The 23363-nt window shown below is 38.6% G+C and overlaps 1 protein-coding gene across 1 annotated transcript in view; it reads left to right on the top strand.

The window, feature by feature from the left end:
- ALG10 (ALG10 alpha-1,2-glucosyltransferase) overlaps positions 1–23363 on the top strand; it is a 31871-nt gene that overhangs the window by 3246 nt on the left and 5262 nt on the right. Inside the window, exons 2-3 of the mRNA XM_089684894.1 lie at positions 6335–6520; positions 19514–19705. Coding sequence (XP_089541020.1) covers positions 6356–6520; positions 19514–19705 — 357 coding nt within the window. The 5' untranslated portion in view covers positions 6335–6355. The remainder of the gene's footprint in view (positions 1–6334; positions 6521–19513; positions 19706–23363) is intronic.

The raw sequence follows: 23363 nt of genomic DNA on the forward strand, positions 1-23363 counted from the left end.
GATCAGTTTCTGCAGTGCTTTTTGCGGTCCGTATTGCGTTTTTGATGCGTTTTGTGTTTTTTCTCTTGTTGCTGGGTAGATTTAAAACGCATTAAAAAAGCATTACATGCTTTTCTGCAACGTTTCCATTGAAGTCTATAGAAACAAAAACGCAACCTTCTCAGTTTAAAAAAAAGTCCACGACCCTTTATAGAAAACGCACCGGGTGAAAACATGGAGATGTGAACATGTCCCATAGGAAATCATGTTAAATGGACTGTAGTGCGTTTCTGCAAAACGCTGCGGAAAATGCTTAGGTGTAAACCTAGGGTGACAAGACATAAAGGGAGATTTACTAAAATTGGAGCACTCAGAATCTGCTGCAGTTGTGCAGGGTAGCCAATCAGTTTCTAGCTTCAGCTTGTTCAATTAATCTTTGAAAATAAAACATTGAAGCTAATTTGTTTCTGTGCAGAGCTGCACCAGATTCTGCACTCTCCAGTTTTAGTAAATAACCCCCATAGACAGTGAAAATAAATGGACAGGGGTTTGTGTTTCTCTACTCTAGCCAACTTTAAAAAAAAAAAATTGACTATACATACACTTTAGGATGCCCTTTTCCCAGCTTGCTAATTGGACAGTGGCTGAATAGCTAGAGATTGATGAGGTCATCTTTCTGCTCACTCTGCTCTGGACCAAAACTGAAAATTCAGGATGCACTTGGCCGAAAACCGAAATGGACAGTTTTGTAAAAGACAAATTTTTTTTTTTATATAATTGTATTATATTCAACTTTTTAATTAATATGAATTTAAATGAATGTGGATTTAAAAAAAATGCAATCCAGTAATGTAAAATAACTTTTATTGAAAGTACCACACAAAAATTGGACAGAAAATAAAATGAGATATATCTAAAATGAAAAAACTTAAATAGAGGCATTTTTGCACTGAAGTCAATAGGGGGCATTTTTGCATTGAAGTAAATGGGACTCAACTTTGCATTGAAGTCAGTTATCATTATCAGCACCTTTCCTGTGAGAGGTAAATAGGATGATGTGCTATACAAGCCAAATGCATCACCAACTTGTGTTTTGACTCCAGCACAGTGTTGATTGACTGGTTACTGCACTTATCACTAACTGTTCCTAAAATGTTGCCTCCCCCTCCTCCTAACTATACTGCATACCCTGTATAAAAAGATGTTTATTATTACACAGGATTTATATAGCGCCAACAGTTTGCTCAGCGCTTTACAATATAATGGGAGCCAATACAGCAACAATACAGTTCAATACAAGAGGGTTAGGAGGGCCCTGCTCCTTGGAGGGAGGGTAGTATACATACCTTTTTTAACCACTTGAGCTCTGGAAGGTTTTATCTCCTTCATGACCATGGCATTTTTGCTATTTGGCACTGCGCTACTTTAACTGGCGATTGTGCAGTCATGCAGTACAGTACCCAAATGAAATTGTTATCATTTTTTCACATAACTAGAGCTTTCTTTTGGCGGTATTTGATCACTACTGGGTTGTTTATTTTTTATTATATCCTTATATATACAATCCTTATAAGTGTATATTAATTGGTTTGTGTGAAAGTTATATTGTCCACAAACCAGGGTGGATAAAAATCAAGGATTTTTAAAAAAAAATAAAAAAAATCGGATTTTTTTTATTTAAATCAGATTTTTTTTAAATAAAATGCTTTTTGAGGAAAATATATTACCATCCAAAGGTTATTCCATCATGAAATAAAGATTCGTTTTTTAATTGTGTAGAAGAAGGCTGTATATGTTTAATTTTTTTAGTAAATAAATTCCATTAATCCATTCACAATGTCATGCTCTTCCAGAGGTTTTTGTAAGATTATTGGGCAGTTTCTCTGCCTACAAGATATTATCACAAATGCTTGGTTTACTTTTGCAGTTCTCAAAACTGAATTTGACTCAGCGGAGATCACATGCCTCTTCTTTACAGCAAAAATGTTATAACATGAACAGAGTTAAGAAAAAGACCTTAATCCTAACTTCTACAAACCTATGAATACAGAATCCACCCCTTCAGTGCTAAATTTCAAGAAGTTCAGTGAATAGAATAGAAACAATATTTTTCTGATTGTTTGGAGTGGAATAGATCTGCACAAGAAGAAAGTGAAACTAAGTGTGAGGAGGAAGGGGCTGACAGTCTACGTTTCTTAAAATATATATATTTTGTTTAGCCAAATTAGTTAACAAACATGGATGTTTGTTTAAGCGAATAACATATGCTGGAATGTTATTGTTTCAGTTGAATAAATCTATTTAAATTGGTATTATTAAGGTAATGATTATTTTTCTCCTTCCTAAGTACAACAGAAAAGTTGTCCAAATATGAATGATTAACCTATTAAACTGGGGATAAAAAAACTAATCTGAAAAGTTGTTATTCTAAAATTCTTCATCTACTTGCATATTAAAGTTATACCAGCAAGAATTAGTCTATGTAGAAAACTATGACTTAAATCATGCCTTACTGACTAGTGATTTAAATCGTGATTTAAATCAAATCCACCCTGCCACAAACTGTAATATATATTTGAAAATTGATCAATCCTGATGTGCTGATGGTCTCGCATTTCCTGAGGATCTAAAACTCCAAGACAGTACAGTTACCACCCAATTGACCCCTTTTTGGAAAGTAGTCAGACTGAGGCATTTAGTAAGAGCATGGCAAGTTTTTTTGAAGCTGTAATTTTTTTTTGTCATGTTTTGGAAGATGAGGAAATTTTTTTTTACATACTGTCACCAGCGCAGTAAAGTTTCATTATATTACTGGTGTGGCAGTGATCAGGTATACTGATTGATGACAGTATGTAAAAAAAAATAATAATTTTTTGTTCAATGTTTTACTTTTTTTTTTCTTCTTTCAAATTTTTTTTTCACTGTACTACACTGTTATCGCTTATACAGTGCAGATGACTGTATAGGCAATAGCTTTAGCTGTCATGAGTGGGTTTCCCATTCATGAACAGCTTGCTATTGATTTTGGTCTGTGATTGACTAAGCTAATCAAATGGTAAAGGTAGGCAGGTACCATGTGATTTCTGTGGGCCAATCACAGATCACATCAGTGAGCAAGCTGTTCATGTATGGGAAACCATTCATGACAGGTTGCTTACATTATTTTCATGTGATCTCTATGGCCAGTGATAGCGATCACATGATACATCGTTACCGGTAACCGTGATCCACTGTGTCCGGTGTACACAGCGGTCACAGGAAGGGCATGCTGCACGCTCCTAAACATGTGCAGGCTCAATCACGTATATATACGTGACTGAATCTGCACATGTCGCAGTAAATGAACTGTGTTGGGGCGGCAAGTTGTTAATACGGTCCAGTCCAGTCTTGTGATCCTGCAACTACGGTTCTGGGATCCTGTAATCCTGTATAAGAGGGCGCTCGACAATGGCTGTAAGATCTGAAAGCTGTGAGACATCACCCATAGGCTCCCATGGCCTATGTGTCCTCTCCTCTGTGCCACTACAGCCACTCCCTGACACAGGGAAGCTGAAGCTGCATGACCAGACCAGAGCCTATTAAAAAAAAAAAAAAAGTATGCAGATTATATATATATATATATATATATATATATATACACATACACACACATACACATACACACACATACACATACACACACACAGGATATGTAGTAGGGATGCACTGTTATATCAGCGGCGGAAAATAGTGCTATCGGCATTTTGCCGAATATAGCCGCTGAACACATGCGATTTTGCTGTTGTTTTAGCTGCGATTTTCCACGATTTTACCACATTTGGAGTCTGTTTTTCATAGGTTGTGTAACTAAGAAAAAACGCATCAAAACGCAACACGTGTGCATTTTTATGGTTTTTCAATGCATTTCAGGCCTGGTTCACACCAATGCAGTTTGCATTTTTTCCGTTTTGCATTGCGTTTTTGATGCGTTTTGCGGTTTCTGATTTTTTTTTTTTTTGGCCAACTTATTTCTGGGCATATTGAAAACCTGAAAACACATAAAACACATTTTAGGCCTGTAGTTTGAATTTTGTCCGTTTTGCAGTGCATATTGGATGCTTTTTTATGTGTTTTGCGTTTTTTGAATGATTTTTTTTTTGGGCCAATGTGTTGCTGGGCAGATTAAAAATGCAAAACACATAAAAAAACGCAACACGTGTGCAATTTTTATGTGTTTTCAATGCATTTTGACCCGGTTCACATTAATGCAGTTTGCATTATGTCCTTTTTGTGGTGCGTTTTTGCACATGCGTTTTTATGTGTTTTCTGTTTTTTGTATTATTTCTTTTTTTTTTTTTACCAACTTGTTGCTGGGCAGATGAAAAATGGAAGATGCTGAAAAAAAGCATGGCAAACGCATGAAATCATGTAAAACGCACTACATGCATTTTCTGCAGCATCTCTATTGACGTCTGTTGAACCAAAAACGCAATGTATTTTGCAATTAAAAAAATCCCCTGACCCTTTCCAAAAACACAGCAGCTCAAAAAAGCATAGATGTGAACTTGTCCCATAGGAAACCATGTTAAATGGACTGTAGTGCATTTCTGCAAAAAGCCCTAAAAAACACATTGGTGTGAACCACACCTCAATGGGGAGGTACATTTTTGGTGCATTTTATGTTTTTAAACACGTCAAATATGTGCTAAAAATGGGGCAAACAGGATTTTTAACACCTCAAGGGAAGCGCAGCAGACCAATGTGAAGACATACATTGAATTTAAAGGGATGCATTTTTCTTGAGCTTTTTTTTTTTTTTTTTGCACCTTTTGTTTTTAAATTCATATTCATTAAAATTCATGATATTAATGAAAAAGTTGAATATAATACAATTTTATATATATATATATATATATATATATATACAAACTGTCCATTTCGGCTTTGGTTTTCAGCCAAATGCATCCTGAATTTTTAGTTTCGATGCAAAAATGTTCATTTCGGTGCACCACTAATATGCAGGGAAGATAAGAGGAGGGGGAGGGATTGTTTTGAAGAATAGTTAGTGTTAGGGCCAGTTCACACTACATGCCTTTCAGTTGCTTTTTTTTCTGCATCCAAAATGCACAGAAAATAGGTTATATGGTTGTCAATGTCATTGTTTACATCAGTTCTTGCAGTTCCAGTTGCAGAAAACAAAGTAGAACATGCTGCATTTTTTTTCTGTACAGTACTGCACTGGAACGTGGTAAAACGCACTGAAACGCGCATGTCCCTATTTGAATTGAAGAAAAAGAGAGGGAAAAAAATGAACTGGAATGCATAGAAAAGCACTGGAACACATCAAAAATGTGCATGCAAAAATGCATCTGGACTGCATTTCTATAGTGTGCACTGGCCCTTAGGCTTTTCTTACAATTCAAGTTTTTGCATTTGGTAAAGAGGAAGGTGAAACAACCGTTTTTCTGCAATTCTTGTGATTATTCCACACAAGGGGGGGAAATACTACCTCCTGAGCCCATTTATTCAGGTGCTTCATACTGGTAAGGAGCAGGGGTTCATTTGTGAAGAAAACAATGTCTGTAATTGGGGAAGTCCTGGACCTTGAGCCAACTTATGTAGTGGGGCTACTCAATGAAGAGATGATTGAGATAAAGAGATGAGGTGCCCAATCAGTTCCATTAAAACCCACAAAGAAGTTTCTTTTCTTTACGGTGTTTAATGTTCTACTTGAGCGATCTTCAAGGCCTTCATAAAATTCATGGCTGCATAGTGTAACACAAGTGATAGAAGGCATGGTTTGTTGTCTAAAGAAGCCAACAGTCTTTGGGAGTTGTGTGCACAAACTGGTAATATTTGGAGAAAGCATAGAATAATGAAGAAGACCATCTTCATTCATCTTCCATTTTGTCTGTTATGCAACCTTGCAAGGAAAACAACAGCAATACGTCTTAATAATACTTGAAGCAATAATGAATGTAAGGGAGTCAGGGGATTTTAGCACTGGACTCTTCATTGAATTATTTTTTCATCTGTTGTCTTTATTGAGAAAACACACAAGAGTCTAAGCTCCTTGATGAATCACCCAACACTATGATTTGAAGTGAGATGACATTTCATTAAAATCTGGTCATGTGAATTATTTTTTTTTTTCTTGAGCTTGACAGATATGCCCCATCCCCCATCCCAACTATTATTCTTTCTAAATATCTGGAACTGAAAATGCGGTCTATGGGCAGACGAGAGGTTTGTGAAGTTATCTGCAGGAATATTTAGCTTCATGACCACTTTTTAGACGTTACATTTTTGGCTAGTCTGCTGTATTATGGTCTCTGTGGCACATCTTGATTTCCTCTAATGATCTTTTCTCTTCCAGCCTTAGACTGCTGTGTAAAGAATGGACAGACTTGAAGGCTATTACTTTTCTGCTCTGTTCAGTGGCTGTTTTCTTCTATCCAGCATACTGTTCTCAAAAATCACACGAGAACAGAGGGACCCATACATGGATGAAGTCTTCCACATCCCCCAAGCTCAGCAGTACTGCCAGGGACACTTCAATCAGGTAAGCGTAATAGTATTTTGAATTTAAAGTGGTTTTAAAAGTACATTTTTTTTTTTATTAGAAACGACTGCTGCCCCTCTCTGCCAATCCCTCCACTGGCTTCCACTAACCCAACGTATAAAATTCAAAATACTAACAGCTTACAAAGCCATCCACAACACTGCCCCTAGCTACATCACCAACCTCATCCACAGATACCGCCCAAATCGCCCACTCCGCTCCTCCCATGATATCCTCCTCTCTAGTTCCCTCATCACCTCCTCCCACGCTCGCCTCCAGGACTTCTCCAGAGCCTCTCCCATCCTCTGGAACTCCCTACCACAGCATGTCCGGTCAGCCCCCACCCTGTCTGCCTTTAGGCGATCTTTGAAAACTCACTTCTTCAGGGAAGCCTACCCCACCTCCAGCTAAGAACTGTACTTGAATCACCTCCGCCAGATCATCCACCGCCGCTATCACCTTTTGTATCACCTCCCCCGTCCTTTAGATTGTAAGCTCCACGAGCAGGGCCCTCCTATTCTTTCTGTACTGAAATGTATTGTAATTATACTGTCTCCCTTATATTGTAAAGCGCTGCGCAAACTGTTGGCGCTATATAAATCCTGTATAATAATAATAATAATAATATTACCTTAACGCATTTTCTGCTGTGCCCTCCCCCCCAAAATAACTTATCAGAGTCCTATATCAATCCAGTGCTGTACCTATCTGCTAGTCTTCTCTTCTCTCTCCCCACTCTCACAACCTTGGCTGAGAGTAGTAGGAACCTGCTGCTGTCAGTCAAATCCTGGGGGCGGGGGGCGGAGCCGAGCCAGGCTGTGTGTGTCAGTGAACATACACAGCCCAGCTCAGAGCAGATACAGAAGAGGAGCCAGAACTTATAGGGGGATTCGGGGCTGCTCTGTGCTATACACAGAGCATGCGTGTATAACATGTTTGTAATTTTAATTTTAAAAAAAATGCCTTTAAAACATTGTGACAGGAGTGACTTTTGGGTGTGGGGGGACCTCTGTATCATCTCCCCAAATTCTTATGTTTAAGTGACCCTGTGCCTGTTAGGGTACAGGGTGTGTATGTGAATGTCTATTGTGTATTGATGTGTTGTCCTTTGCTCTCGGCCACATGGCTGTCTCTTGTCTTTTGCCATGTGCTGTGTCTTGGTTGGATGGGGAGGGGTGATGATGTATTTCCCCGCCCTGTGTATATAAGTTGTTGTGTATGTAAAATAAAAGAGTTGGCTTCCTGTTTTAAGAAGAGCTGGGTGCTGTCTATTTCCTGAGGGATTTCAAGGGTGCGGTCCGTGGATGGTGTTCGGACAGGGGAAGCTGCGGTATAACGGAATATACCCAAGAGTGGTCGGGTTCCGGTTCCGTTACATTATCCCACTGTTGCCACCAATGTAACGGAACCGGAACCCGACCACTCTTGGGTATATTCCGTTATACCGCAGCTTCCCCTGTCCGAACACCATCCACGGACCGCACCCTTGAAATCCCTCAGGAAATAGACAGCACCCAGCTCTTCTTAAAACAGGAAGCCAACTCTTTTATTTTACATACACAACAACTTATATACACAGGGCAGGAAACACATCATCACCCCTCCCCATCCAACCAAGACACAGAACAATGGGGCAGCACATGGCAAAAGACAATAGACAGCCATGTGGCTGATAACAAAGGACAACACATTCACATACACACCCTGTACCCTAACAGGCACAGGGTCACTTTAACATAAGAATTTATGGAGATGATACAGAGGTCCCCCCACACCCAAAAGTCACTCCTGTCACAAACATCTTTAAGCTTATTTAGCATGGCAAAGAGCAATGTACATCATCGATCAATGTGCCATTGATCATGGCTTTAGTATTGTACTGAAGTGTAAATGCACTGTAGCTGATATTGATTATTGCACAGTTGAAAATTCCATTGCTGTGTCCTCTTGGAGAGATTTTCCTTCAGTTTCTGTCTCACAGACACCAGAGTGTGTAAAAAGAAATCTCTCAAATCATTGGGTAAATCTTCTCTTGGACAGTTGACACCAGAACAGGTGTTCCTATTGAAAGATCTTACCTCACCTCCTGTTCCTGTGACAACTCTGTGGATGTCTTTGAATTTTGGATGATCCATCACTTCCTGTATTGAAGGTAAATGTCATCAGGCCAAATAGAGATGGTTGATCTTCCTAATGGAGGCATAGCAGTATAAACCTGACAGAAGTTTGAACACTTTCTCATGCTACCTGAAACTAAAGCCAGATGGCTTGCTAAAATGTAGGTGTTTGTGAACATTTGTGGATGTAACCCAATATTTTCATGTTGCTTGTAATGTGTAATTGTCACCAGCTATACATCACCCCAGATTAATTGTCATGCATTCAATAAAAAATAGTTTGCATGCAGTGCATTTTTAAATGACACCTGTCTGTCATTTACCATCTTCCTGCTACCTCCTGTATAATGGTATTCAGATTGGTAGCAGGAAGGGAATGGCAAAACTCTTACCCAGCCAGCCTATACTTAATTACACAGTGCTGTGAATCTAACAGATGGAACTTTCTAAGATCAGAAAGATGACCTCCTCTGTGAGATGCTGCTCCTTTCAAGATCTAGTCACTGTGTTGACTTAAATACTGTTTTGACTACAGTGACGAAAAGATTAGAAAAAAACAGATTTTAGCCCCTTCCACATGGGCTGGACTCCACAAGGAATTGGCTTGCTCAGTTAGGGATCTGTCCACTGATCCAGCTGAGCAGGTGGATGGCTGGTCTGTGTCTGCTCCACTCATGTAGAGCGGACACAGACACAGCTCGCTCTCGTCTCTGGTAGGTCAGATGTAACCAGGCTGCCTGTCCATTTACACCCAACTACCATCCGATCTGCTAAATGGAAGGGGAACAGATCCCCATATGTCTGTTTTTGTCGGATCGGATTGCATGTAGGAAGGTGTAAATGGACTATTGTAAAATGACAGCCGAACGGGAACTCTCCTATCCTTGGTGGATATCATATGACATCTCCCAGTCACGTGCCCTAGGGGCCATGCTGCAGCATGATCTGTCGCCTGCTGTGTCCTCTGGACAATCACAGCACAGTTGTACACAATGAATGGCTTTATTCATAGCATTTCATTGTGTATCATTGTGATGATCTCTGTGACTCACAATGATGACATAGTACAGACAGGACCTATCACAGTGCATCTGTGCCATGTGATAGCTGTGGTCAATCACAGCTAATCACAATAATATTCAATGAATGACTGTGAATGAATGGATGCCAATGATTGCTTATAACAGTAATGATTACGGTTATAAGCAATTATAATGTTGGAAAAAAATCCTGATCACTTCCCCAGATTAGTGCGGTACACTTTGGTAACACTGCACTGCTCTGGTCATGGTATGTTTAAAAAGAAAAGATAAATTAAAAAAAAAAAAGTTTAAAAAATTGAAGAAAATGATACACTTTATTTTTACTTTTACACTGTCACCAGGCAGTATCCCTGATCACTGCCACACCAGTCATATGATGATGATGCTATACTGCTCTGGAGACAGTATGTAAAAAAGAAAAATTAGGAAAAGAAAAATAAATTTTAATTTCTTCATTTTCCAAAAACTTGTGGCTAAAAATTACAACTTGAAAAAACTTGCCATACCTCTTACTAAATACCTCAGACGGTTTACTTCCCAAAAAGTGATCATTTGGGGGGTATTTGATTTGTCCTGGCATTTTAGGGCATCTTAAGAAATGAGATCTGCAGTCAGTACATCAGGATTGATCAATTAAAAAAAAAAAAAAAAAAAAAAAATATATATATATATATATATATATATATATATATATATATATATATGTATCTATGGAGGGGCAGTGTTGTCACCCTAGTCTGCTTTCCTGATTTGGACTACAAACTCCCCCTCCTAATCTATGTTATATAGAGGTGTGTTGTTTTGAAGTTCAAAGAAGATAGCTGAGAAAGTTGATAACATTGTTTGAGGTTTCAGTTTAATGCACAAGAAGTTATAAGGACACCAGGTTTTTGACAGGATTAACAGGTATTTTCTGTTATCACAGAAAACATTCTTAGCCTGAACAACCACCACAATTTAGGACTGTTAAGCTACAGTATTACATTTTTGTTTTTGGGTTTACATATACTTTTAAAGTACCATAGCAGCAATGAAAATCTGCATTTCAGCTTTTACTTGCATTGTAGTATGGATGGTAGCATTTAATGATAGGGCTAGCATAACCCCTACAGTCACTGGATACCAAAGCTGTAATTTTTTAGTTTCTAAATCTCACACCTGCCTACCCCACTTTTTTCCACCACGGAATGTTTCCTTGTTGCTGGTGTCTAATGTTTTGGAGCTGGCTTCTAGATTATGGGAAGATGTGTGTTAGACCCTGCGAATAAACAACTTCCTTTTGAACAAAAATTACAATGAAAATGTTACATCCTTGGTAGGTTGGGGGAGGAGTGGCAGATACACTTATATCAGGGGCTTGGTTCCTCTACCTCAAAGCTTGCCCTGTTTAACCGTTTCACTGCCAGGTCCATACAGTGTATGGAGCTACAGCACTGCTTCCAGCAAGCCAGGTCTGTACGGACAGACCTTCATTCCTCCTGTTCAGTGACCATGAATGTATAGCAGAAATGTTCAGCAGACTCTGCTGAACAAAAGGATAGCTCTGTTTACTGCCTAACAAGCTAACCTAAAATTATATCCTCTCCTCCTGTACTAAACGTTTGTCTAAAATGCCTGCAATACCTCCACCAGTGATTCCCCCCCCCCTTCCACCAGCATGTATTTACCAGCCCCTTTTCTTTCCTGAATGCACACAGTGATCATTCTGTTCATTCATCACTGACAGTAAACTGTGTTTACTATATGTCAGTTTGTGAATGAATAGGAGTCTCTATACAGACTCCTTTCTCATTCATTACAGTACAGGTCAGGATGCAGAGAATGGGACTGTCTTCAGTCTTTCTCTCTGTATAAAAGAAGACATTAGGGGTCTGTTTAGACCCCCCCCGAACACACATACACACACCAAAAATTTTTTTTAAAAATAATGAAAAAACCTAGTAAGGGTAGATTTAGACATGAATCTAAATTTTCCTTGCTGCTGAAGCCCAATCCATGTTCGGATTGCGCTCCAGAGGCAGAGGAAACGATTCAACGCCTCCTGGCCAACTGTTTTAACCCCATTTTTACCAACAATTTTCCGTATGTTCAATTTTCACCACTTCACAAAAAGGCGCAATATAAAATATGCAAATATTTTTTTATTTCTTAAATCAATACAGGTTAAGCTTTGATACTTAGAAGGAATTTAGAAGACATTTTGTAGAAGTTGCTGTGTTTGTATCTGCTAATAATGATTTTAGTGTATTTTTTGCGGAAATATTGTTTTGATTAACATTTGTACAACTATTATGGGGCCTTAAAATTCAGTAATACCTTCTTTTTATTCTACTGGTCATGTGTTTCCAGAAAATATATGGTTTGGGGGGTAATTTACAAACTCTGAAAGCTATGTATGAAAAATGAAAACCTGATTTCTTGAGAAACTTGGTTATTTACTGTTTTGCTTATGTTCAAGTTTCACCATTTCACAAAATGGCACAATTTTAAAACTTAAATATTTATTATTTATTAACTCAATACAGGTTAAGCTTTTATATTTAGTTGGAATTTATCAGGAATTTTGCAAAATTTGCTGTGTTTTTTCTAATAATGATTTTTAACGAAAATATTCAATTGATCAATTGCACAGACATCACAGGGCCTTAAAAGTCAGTAGCACTTTCTTTTTGTTCTACTGGTTATGTACTTTCAGAAAATGTATGGTTTGGGGGCTCTTTTACAAACTCTGAAAGCTGTAAAGGAAAAATTGCAAAAATGGTCTGGCCACCTGAGTTTAAAAGTGGAGAGCAGGGCCTGGCAACAAAAGGGATAAGCTTGGGGAATTTGAACCTATTCAGTTTAACAGCCCTGGAACTAGTATACAATGTGTAGGTCAGGGAATAGCTTCTTCTGAGGCTTATGAATCAGATTCAGCACAAATTCCCTTTGAATTGTAAAATGCTTTGATACTGCTCTCCCGATTTTCAGTGGCCCTTGCTCTCAATTTGCAGTATTTACAGATTCTGTTAATTTTTGTGCTCTCTCTCTAGCTTTGCTCTATCTGTCTCCTAATATTTGAAGCCTCATTCCCTAGCTTTAGCTTTCCTTTTTATTTCCTGATTATTCATTGTCAAAATCTTCCTAGTTGTGTTTTATTTGCCAGAATATAATCTGAAAGCAGGGAAGTTGTAACTGATTTGCCTACATATAATATGTTATCTGAAAACAGTGGCCATGCATTTAGTTGAATTCCTTTAAATGTAAGTGCATTTAAAGTAACACTAAAGCCTTGTGTTTTATGTTTTTAATACTTACTTACCTGCTCTGTACAATGGTTTTGAACAGAACAGTCCCCATTCTCTTCTTCTCTTGCTGAGTGCCACAATTTCAAGCCTGCTACAGGGCACTCGAGCAGGCTCGCTCCCCTGACACTGTCCATTCACACACACACTCAGTTTGGAGAGAGACCCAGGTTAGCCACTGCTCTCATGCACATCACTGCATGATCGAGATGGGGCTCAGGTAAGTATGAGGGGGGCTTGGAGCGAGAGCTACACCCAAAAGGTTTTTTTACTTTAATGCATAGAATACATTAAAGGATAAGTTCACCTTTGGGAACATGTAACATGTTCTCTTAGCTTCAGTCGTGCCCTCTGCCTCCCTTTCTCTGACAGATAATACGGAGGTAAGTCTCCCTGTACTATCTGTCAGATTTGAAAAGAGAAAACACTCATTCATTCACGGATAGTGGCTGTGGGCTTTGTGGAGCATTGTGGTAATTCATTCAAGGTTCCTGTCAGAATTTCTGCTTGGCCGTACATCCCTAACGGCAAGCAGATATTCTGACAGGTCTGCAGGAGACCTGCATGGCATCAGAGATTTACTGACTGCTGGTACAATGCTTTCCAGACTCATTTGGACAAAAATAATAAATGCACATTTTTTTTCATACAAAAAATTGTGTATTTATTATATTTGTCCAAAAGGTGAACTTATCCTTTAAGGTTAAAAAACCTTCTGTTTTTAGAACCACTTTAACATCTTGCGCAGGCCCTAGTATTATTTGCATTGTGCAACAGAGATGGGTTAGTTTACCAAGAATAATGGTGGTGGAGTTTTTAGTACATTAGAGTATTCGTAAATGTAGCACCCCATTCAAATTAAGCCATCAAGACTTCCCACAGTGTCCTCCATCAGCAGCTTGTAGCCAGCTCTTCAGAACAATCTTCAGTTCTTTCCCCTGCTGCTCCAACAAAGCCCTAGCGTCACTCCTACTGGATGTCCTCTCCAGCAAGGCACTGTAAGCCTTTCAGACCCACTCTTAGCTTTACACTCCCCATTCAAAAGCCTGGCAGGCAGGCCTCCAGTATCTCATCTTCTCCTTGCAACAGCCCAGGGGGCAAAGACAAATACTTTCTGGAAGGTTACCCCAAATATTTATATCTCTTAGATTGTAAGCTCCAAGGAGCAGGGCCCTCCTAAACTTTGTTTTGAACTGTATTGTTGCTGTATTGTCATTGTATACAATTGTCATTGTATTGTAATAAATCCTGTATAATAATAATAATAGTATCCTCCCCCAGCATGAAACTATGGAAATAAAACTCCTAGTGGTTGGCCAGGATCTATTGCCAGGGACACTATCCATAAGCAGGCAGAAGCAAACAATAATCTGTGCTTGGGGAAAATCCAACAAGAGCAGAACTATAACAATTCAGAGCTAAGGATGACCACAGGCTAGCAGCAACACTAAATTTAAGCTAGGGACAGGGATCTGACACTACATTTTATGATGCATTTAGTTTTCAGTTGGCTTAAGACTAGTTCACTTCAAAATATGCATTCTAGAATGGATTGTGCTGCCATCTCATTCAGTTGCCTTGAATGACATATACTAGACTACATTTACTTTTCATTTTTAGGGACTACAGATGTCCATGCGAAAGGAAAGCAAAGACATAAAAATAGTGGAAAAAGTTCTAAAATGTGTTGTCCTTACAGGAAGTATGAGGGAATCTTCCTAAAAGGGAAACAGATGACACAAAAACCTGACAGAGGTTATAACCCTCCCCCGTATCCACAGCCAGTAAAATAGCTAGAGTTGGGCTTTGGTTACTTCTGTTTTGAACTTTCAAATTGGATAATGTGATGTCTACAAGAAGAGTAATAGATCTCAGTACCAATCTGCATTTTTGCCAATTCAGTAGAAAATGAGCCATGATGTTTCAAGTGAAAGTGTTCTAAGGGCATAGATAGCAGATTGAAGTAATATTACATTGATATGGCAAACAACATACATTCAGAATAATTCTTAGGCCTGCAGCACATGGTGCCCACACAGCTGCAATTTTATACACTAGCTGCTAAGTGTATGAATATGATTTAATCATTTTAGACACATTAATGTGGACAATTTCTGCTTTGTGACGATCTATAAAGCCTTCCCTTGAGAAATGAATATTTATGAATGTAGATAAGTAAAAAGTATTCTTTTTTCCTGTATAGTTAAAGTAGCTGGCTTTCAATAGCATGTACCCTCTTTTTCATTTTATCTAATGTTTTCTTGATCCTTTTGTTACAGCATTGTTAAAAGGTTTGTTCTGTCATTAGAATTTTAAGAGACAGTAGTTCTACATTTTTATGAAAGGTAGAAGCTTAATCTACAGATAGCTTTTAGGCCCTTAGGTATGCGCCAAACCATTTAAAACAACTATTTAGCCAAAGGAGAACACCAGTGAGCGTATGAATACGATTTAATCGTTTCAGACACATTAATGTGGACAATTCCAGCTTTTGATGATCTGTAGACCCTTCCCTTAAGAAAAGAATATTTGAGAATATAGATAAGTAAAAAGTAATTCTCTCACACAGTTAAACCACCTGGCTTTCAATAGCTGTACCTTCTCTTTCATTTTCTCTTTTTTTTTTTTTTCTTTATCCTTTTGTCACAGTATTGTTAAGGTTCGTTTTGTTAGAATTTTAGGAGAAAGTACTTTTTTATGAAAAGTAGAAGTATAATTTAGAGCTAACTTTTAAGACCTTAGGTATGTGCCAAGCCATAAAATATTAATTTAAATCAACCGTTAAGTCAATGGAGAACAGTGCAGATTATTACCTCATCTCTTATATTGCAGCTTAAAGGGATTTTCCTTTACAGAGCTTAAATCAATGGGAGTTGGTAATTGATTAATACAGCTCATGATCCCTCGAGCAGTGCTTATAACAGTAGTAGCTCCTGGGATCTCAGTTTGCCTGCCACTTTTATGATACAGCTAATAGAGCAGTACATTGATAATCTATTAAAAAGAGACTTTATGCATTTTACTTACACAGAGCTTTGGTTTAGCAGTATCTTATCACCTCCCTGTTCTTAAAAAAAAAACAAAAAAAAAAACCCTGTCTGTACAGGGATGGGGAGTTGCTGCAGGTTTAAAATGCAAGCACTAGAAGTGTGTGTATATACCAGCAGCAACCTCTAAAATTACAAATATCAGGTTGTTTGTTCCTTCCTCCTGCACTTTTTTTTTATCTAGCAAGGCTGCTTATTATAGTGATAGGCTATTCAGAATGTGTGGTAGCAGAGATTATTTGCAAGTTCTGACACTACCTAGAAATTTTGTAGCTTTGTCTGTTATGGAAGGGTTTGGTAGGCTGCTGAGTGTATGTGCAAGTATTTAAAGTAATCTTTATTGTGAAAATATGGAGGCTCGCATTGCTGACCAGTTCCATCTGTACAGGTAGGTTTCCTGGCTGTCATGCTAATTCGGTGACTGCAATACATTTTAAGGCATTGACCTGAAAAAAGTTGTCTTTATCACTGCAGTATCAAGTTCTAACTTCACTTTGACTTTTTTTTTGTATGCTTGTTTCAGGTCAGTGACAGCTAGAGATTAATGAGGCAACTGGTATTTCGAAATGTTTGCAATGACAGCCCCCTATTCTCTCAGTATGGCTTTACTTGTATTCTTAAAGCGGAGTTCCACTCAAAAGCGGAAGCTCCACTTATTGGCATCCTCCCCCCCTCCACTGCCATATTTAGCACCTTTTGGGGGGGAGGGGGGAGCAGATACCTGTTTTGACAGGTACCTGCTCCCACTTCTGGCTTCGTTCACCACGGCAGAGTGAGCCGGAAGTTCGGCCCCCTCCTTCCTCCTGCAGTCTCCTGGGAACTTTCACAGATCCCAGAAGACTGCCAGACCAATTAGCAGGCGCAGCATGACTTGCGCATGCACAGTGGGTACCAGGCTGTGACAGCTTACCCACAGCTGAGATGCCGGCGCCATGGAGGAGAGAAGGGATGGCGTGGGTGAGAACATTGCTGGACTCCAGGACAGGTAAGTGTGTGTTTATTAACAGTCAGCAGCTATACTTTTTGTAGCTGCTGACTTTTAATAAACACAAAAACTGCTGGAACTCCACTTTAACAAGCAGTTAATGAGCTGTAGCTGCAGGTCATGTCCATAGCAGAGGCACCAAAGTGGTTGAAGCTATTCTCTCAGTAGCTCAAACCACCATGCTCCCTTCTCCCAGCAGTGACTAGGCAGCTTTCCAGATCACTTGTTCCCTGTTTACATTAGATTTTAGAAAGCTGTAAGTTGGTTGAGTCACAGCTGGGAGGTGGAAGAATGGTGATCTGAGCTGCTGAGAGAAGGATTCAGTGCACAGTGACGCGACTTTTTAAAGGAGAATTATATGGTTCGTAAATACAAAAAAAAAAAACACCACACGCACCCACTTCAGTCTATACATGTGTCACTGCAGCTGTCCCACATCGGCTCTGAGATTGAAAGCTGAGCGATCACCTGACCACGAATTAGTCTGCTCTCAGTCTGCTGACAGTGGAGAACAGTGACTGTCAGTCACTGCACCCCTCTCTGCACCTCCAGCAGTCATTACAACGCCATGCTGGGTAGGGGGTGCTGCAACTGACTGCAGCTCTCAGAAAGACGGAGCCAACTGATAATTAGGCAGCCTGGTGGATCCTGACAATTGCTGGACTCCTTCCCGAATCTAGTGCGACTTTGCCCTTTCAACAGATAGCAGGCTCATTATCCGATGACTTTGGGTCACAGAAGAACATTTGTAAATGTACTCCTGTGGCCGGAAAGAGATTAAAAAGATTTAGCCTTACTAAATGTCCAGAACTTGTACACAGTCTATCCATCGGAACTGATAAGCAGATGTTTTAGGCAAGTATGGAAAACCAGAAGTGTTGTTCAATAAATACACCATGGGGCGCCATCCAAAACCTTAAAAAAGAAAGATATAAAATAGTTCAGGGAAGCAGCTCTTTACAGTGTTCCAACACTCTGTGTACAAAAACATCTATAATAAAAAAAGGCGCTAATCCCATTCCAATAAGATAATATTCAATAACATTCTGAACATTTACACAAAATCTATATCTATATAGTGAATGACTACAAACATAAATCATGTGAAGTCTCTGCAAGTAATAATCACCATAGATCATACATTTTATAGTGTCCATAAAAAAAATTATTTTTTAGTCCATTCAATAACCTTCTGAATGTTTTCTTCCAGACTGTATGCCCAATACCTGTGCAAAATTCCACTTGGTATCTATTCACCACCACGTGTGGTAAGATTAAAGGCTTACCAGATCTACTTCAATTTGTGCAGAGGAAGCAGGTGTCACCAGGGTCTTCTGCACAAGATAAAAAAACAAGGATCCACTCACATTTATAAGTGTCAATCCAGGCACTGGAATACTCGCATAGCATAGAAATAAACCATTAAAGCACCGGCGCTATAGCTATCTGAGCCAGCTTGCACTCCACAGGTGGGATACAGATCACCGGAAGTGACGCACAATGGGGGCCGGAAGTGACAACAGTCAGACCTCAATGCATTTCGTGGAATCGCGTCATCAGGAAGCTTCTTGATATCAAGTGGAATTTTGCACAGGTGTTGGGCATACAGTCTGAGTGAAAACTTACAGAAGACTATTGAATGAACTAAAAAAAAATTGTTTATGGACACTCTAAAATGTATGATCTATGGTGATTATTACTTGCAGAGACTATCTTCACATGGTTTCTGTTTCTATTCATTACTCACTATATAGATGTATATTTTTTGTTTAACGTCCATGTTATTGAATATTATCTTATTGCAATGGGATTAGTCCCTTTTTATTATAGATGTTTTTGTACACAGAAGTGTTGTTCAGCTATACACCTTTCTACCAGACCATGAACTGTTTTTAGGATGGCCAGGATTACAGAATGGCCCTTTCTTTGCAGCTGTATCATAAAATATTTGCAAATGAACGTCAGACCTTTTATTTATAACACATAATTACACCAGAAACCCTATATTTCATAGTCGGTCTCCTTTTTCAGGTAAAAAACTGTGTAGTGTGCTGTCTGCAAGAGGGGTTCATTCTATTGAACTGCTTTTGACAGCTCAATATAAAATGAGCCATGGTATTTGAGGTAAAAGAGTTCAGAGAACATAGATCACAGACTGAAGCAATAATACATTGATACGACATAATTATACATTCAGACTAATTCTTAGGCTTGTGTCTGTGGTAAGGTTAGTGTTATTTAGCTGATCAAATCTCATATGCAAGGGCTGTTTCTGTACTTTGTACAGGGTATATCTGTACTTTGTATATTACCCAATGGTAACAGGAAACTGAGATAGTGTGGGGACAAGTGCAACTTTCAAGAGATGTGTTGCCTGTATATCTGGACCTATTGATTATTTAGAAATGCCTTTATTGTAGGTAACAAATACAAGTTGTAAAACAGAATTACTTCAAATAAAGCAGTAATTTGACTGGTAATGTTTTATCTAATTTATGTCCTGTTCTTTGTTCTCAGTGGGATCCCATGATCACAACCTTGCCTGGCCTGTACCTGACTTCTGTGGGTATTGTGAAACCTGCTGCCTGGCTGTTTGGCTGGAGCAAGAATGTTGTCTGCTCCTCTGGAATGCTGCGGTTTATTAACCTTCTGTTCAGTCTGGGCAACTTGTATATGTTCTATTTAATTCTTAACAAGTTACACACAAGGGTAAGTTTCTTAGGACCAAGCTTTGACTTCCAACATTTATCATTGACATGCTTGGCTCCCAAAGCAGCAGTGATAAATTGAAAGTGTTAATTAGAAATACAATGCCAGTTAAAAGAAATAAAACAAATTAGCCTTGCTTATACTGTGCTTGTGTGACAATGTATGTGTAGACCCATGTACAGAGACTGAAATGCTCTCTTTGTAGCTGTAATTGTGTAGGTACATACAGTACATTTTAGTGATGGTGATAGATGCTAACAGCAAAGAGTGATATGCAAAGGCAGGACAGGGAAAATGTATTCTAACATGTAGCTGTAGATTACAGGACATTGCATATTGCTTTAATAAAGGGCTTACTATTGGTTTTTTTTATGCAAAGAGTCTTCCAAAGACTCACAAATTATTGATTCTGCATAAAAGAGACAGTATCCAGACAGCAAATGTTAACGTGTTTCAGCCTTGTGGGTTTTGTTCACGACAAATGTCACGTACAAGAATGACACAATATATGGTGTACAAACCTCTCCTGGCACCGTATGCTGTCAATTAACCAATTGATTGATAAAGTTGTTCTACTAGGTTGTAGCACCCCATATTCATTTTATTTTAGTGTTTTTCATGCTTTGTATGTGTAATGAGTCAACATAAATGGCAAATAATGCTGTTGTATTCGTGTTTTACAAAAAAAAAAACAAAAAAAAAAAACTACAATTTTTTTTTTTGATAAGCTTTCATTACTTTTATATCAGCAAAGGGAGAATATATTATGTAGAAACAGTGGAAGAAGTCAAGCTTTCAATGGTACAATCCCCCCTTCTCTGTATCAAGTACTTGTTGGGTCAGCATGGGGGTCTCCTCGGGCTGATTTGCACCATCATCTTTCCTGTGATCCTTTGCAGAGATGGTGACGTAGATCAGCCTGGAAGACCAGAAAGGGGGTCTAAAAGACAAAAGGTTTACAACATGCTATATTTTAACTACTAGAAAACATCTGACCAGTTGTTAGACGAAACAGCTCTAAATTTTAAATTTGTACTGTTCGCATACATGAGGTGCTACCGATGGAGGAAACTTTTTTTTTTTTTATGCTTGATACAATGAAAAGATCCAGTGTTCAGCCATTCTCAAAACTAGTCTCCTCATTCAAACTGGCCTGTTTCCTTCACATGGCCAACCCCAATAGCTCTTTGAAAAGTGTATGGTCAAAAAAAGTCTGTGGTTGCAACACTCTTAATTTATCGATGAAAACCTCATAAACAATGTCTCATATACTGTGCATACAAGCTTTCAGGCAAAGTCTGCCCTTCCTCAGGTAAGACGCACTGAATATACAAAGCACCATTTTGGTATATATACACATGTAGGAACCAGACATTTAGTTTCCACTCATAATTATAGCATAACACAAAACAAATGAATCACGGAGACATAATACCTGGATAGCCCTCCCACTGTGGAGTGGAACTTTCAAATGATGATAATAAAATATTCAGTCCATCCAAAATGTCCTTCAAAATCCACCTAAACGTGCAAACAAATTTACCAAATTAAATGGTTATAAAATAGAAATACCTCCATATCTCACTTCAGAGGAACAAATTCAGATCAAAATCAGATCATTTAGGGTGGGTTCACATCATAGAAATGCAGTCTGGATGTATTTCTGCATGCACATTTTTTATGTATTATGGTGCATTTTTCCCCCCTTTTTCTTCACCTTAAATAAGGACGTGTGTGTTCCGTTACGTTTTTGGTGCATTCCGGTGCGTTTTACCGCATTTCAGTATAGTTCAGTGCAGAAAAATTGCAGCATGTTCTACTTTTTTTCTGGAACTGGAACTAACCGCACTGGTGTGAACTATGCCTTTGGAAACCATATAACCTACTATCCATGCATTTTTTTATGCAGAAAAAAAACACACTAGACTTGTTTTTTTTGTTTTATTTTGGGTCATTTCCCTATTGCATCCTCTTCTATTTTTTAGGTATATTTTCTATAACCATGAACATAATAGTTGAGAAATAGTATGTGAACATTTAACAAAATGGCTAGCAAACAGGTAATTGTGTACGCTTGTCCCTAAAGGAATATTTATGTCTAGCAAAGCGATAATTTTACTTTCTGTGTTTACATTTCTCCTACATAATATTATCCACATGGACATTTCAGAAAATATTCAGGATAGCTAGACTGACAGGTGTAATAATTTATTTTTATTCCATAACCCTGATGAGGATGACTAAAGGTACTCTTTTATCATATATGAGCATTGGATACAATTAAGATGAAGGGTAGTAACCTGTGTTACGTGGTCCCAATAAAGTACCTACAGAAACAAAGTCAGACTATACAACAGTTTGGATAGTATGTCCCTTTCTGCAAGAAGGAAGGGGATGATGAGTAAATTCTAAAACATCAAGACAATTATTGCATAGAACTGCCCAATGTGTTTTCCTAATAAGATAGACCTCCCTAATATTAGACATTTTTAATTTAGTGCTGCAATCATGGGCTATATTTGACTGTACATATTTTTTTAATATATAATCTTAATACAAACACAGTAAAATTGCATGCTTGCTAATCCATATTACCTTTTGTATTATCCATATTTCATTGTATCCAAACGCCACGTTGCCTAGTATCTACCTCTGCATTGGACAGTGGTGCTACCATCTGAGGGAAGTGATATAATCATTCCCTATACAGGAAGTTCTCTGTAGGAATTTTCTATTCTTGGCCAGGAATTGGGGGCATAATAGAGCCTTTCTACCCCTCCATTTGTCCTGCTCTTTTTATAAGTTACTTGTTTTAAAAAAAATACAGCTGTTTTAAAACAAGGGAGAAAACAGGGTAGGACTGTTTGTTCTGTGCAGTAATGGGCACCATGTAGAAGCAGTGACATACTAAGAGTGATGTAAAAAGCCTATATTATTTGGACTGTGCAGCAAGTGGGCTGAAGTCAATAGGTCATAAAAGATCCCCGGTCTATGTGCTTGAACAACTGCTAGGAACCCTTCTGGGGAAAAAAAAAAACAAGACACATAGTTTTGCCTGTGCGCATATGCCTGGGCACTTCTGCGTTACCTGTTTTTGGGGTGGAACATGTAATATGTTCCTGATCCTGCAGCTGACGCCCGCTTTGACCCCCTCCCTGTGACAGAAGTATGAGGAAAAGTTCCCCGTACTAGCCGTCAGTTTTTAAAAACAGCATGGCCGTGCCAGGCTTTGTTCACACAGCTGCGTCATTCATTCACAGTGTTCTGTGAATGAATGAACTTCAAGTCCCGACAGCCTTAGCGGCTCACAGCTTGTAGTCCTCAATGAACTGCCATGGTGCTGTGGTAGTTCATTGAGTCTTCCTGTTGGCAAGTATCAAGTTTGCTTATGGGATGCACAAGCAAGCAGATAAACTGACAGTGTGCAGGAGACTTGCATGTCATCAGCGATCTGCTGTTCGCCGGTACAGTGCTTTACAGGCTCCTAACACAAAAAATAATAAATGCACTTTTTTTTATTTATCTGCAAAAAAAAAAGTGCATTTATTATTTTATGAGGAAAGGTGAACGTATCCTTTGATTTTATACATTATGCTCACAAATGTACTGCTGTGTAGAATCTACTTATTATAGACAGAATTCTACTGAAGATGAACAT

Source organism: Staurois parvus, unplaced genomic scaffold, assembly GCF_062004578.1.
Source record: "Staurois parvus isolate SC_StPar_1 unplaced genomic scaffold, SC_StPar_1.0 ptg000019l, whole genome shotgun sequence".
In the NCBI taxonomy this organism is placed as follows: Eukaryota; Metazoa; Chordata; class Amphibia; order Anura; family Ranidae; genus Staurois; species Staurois parvus.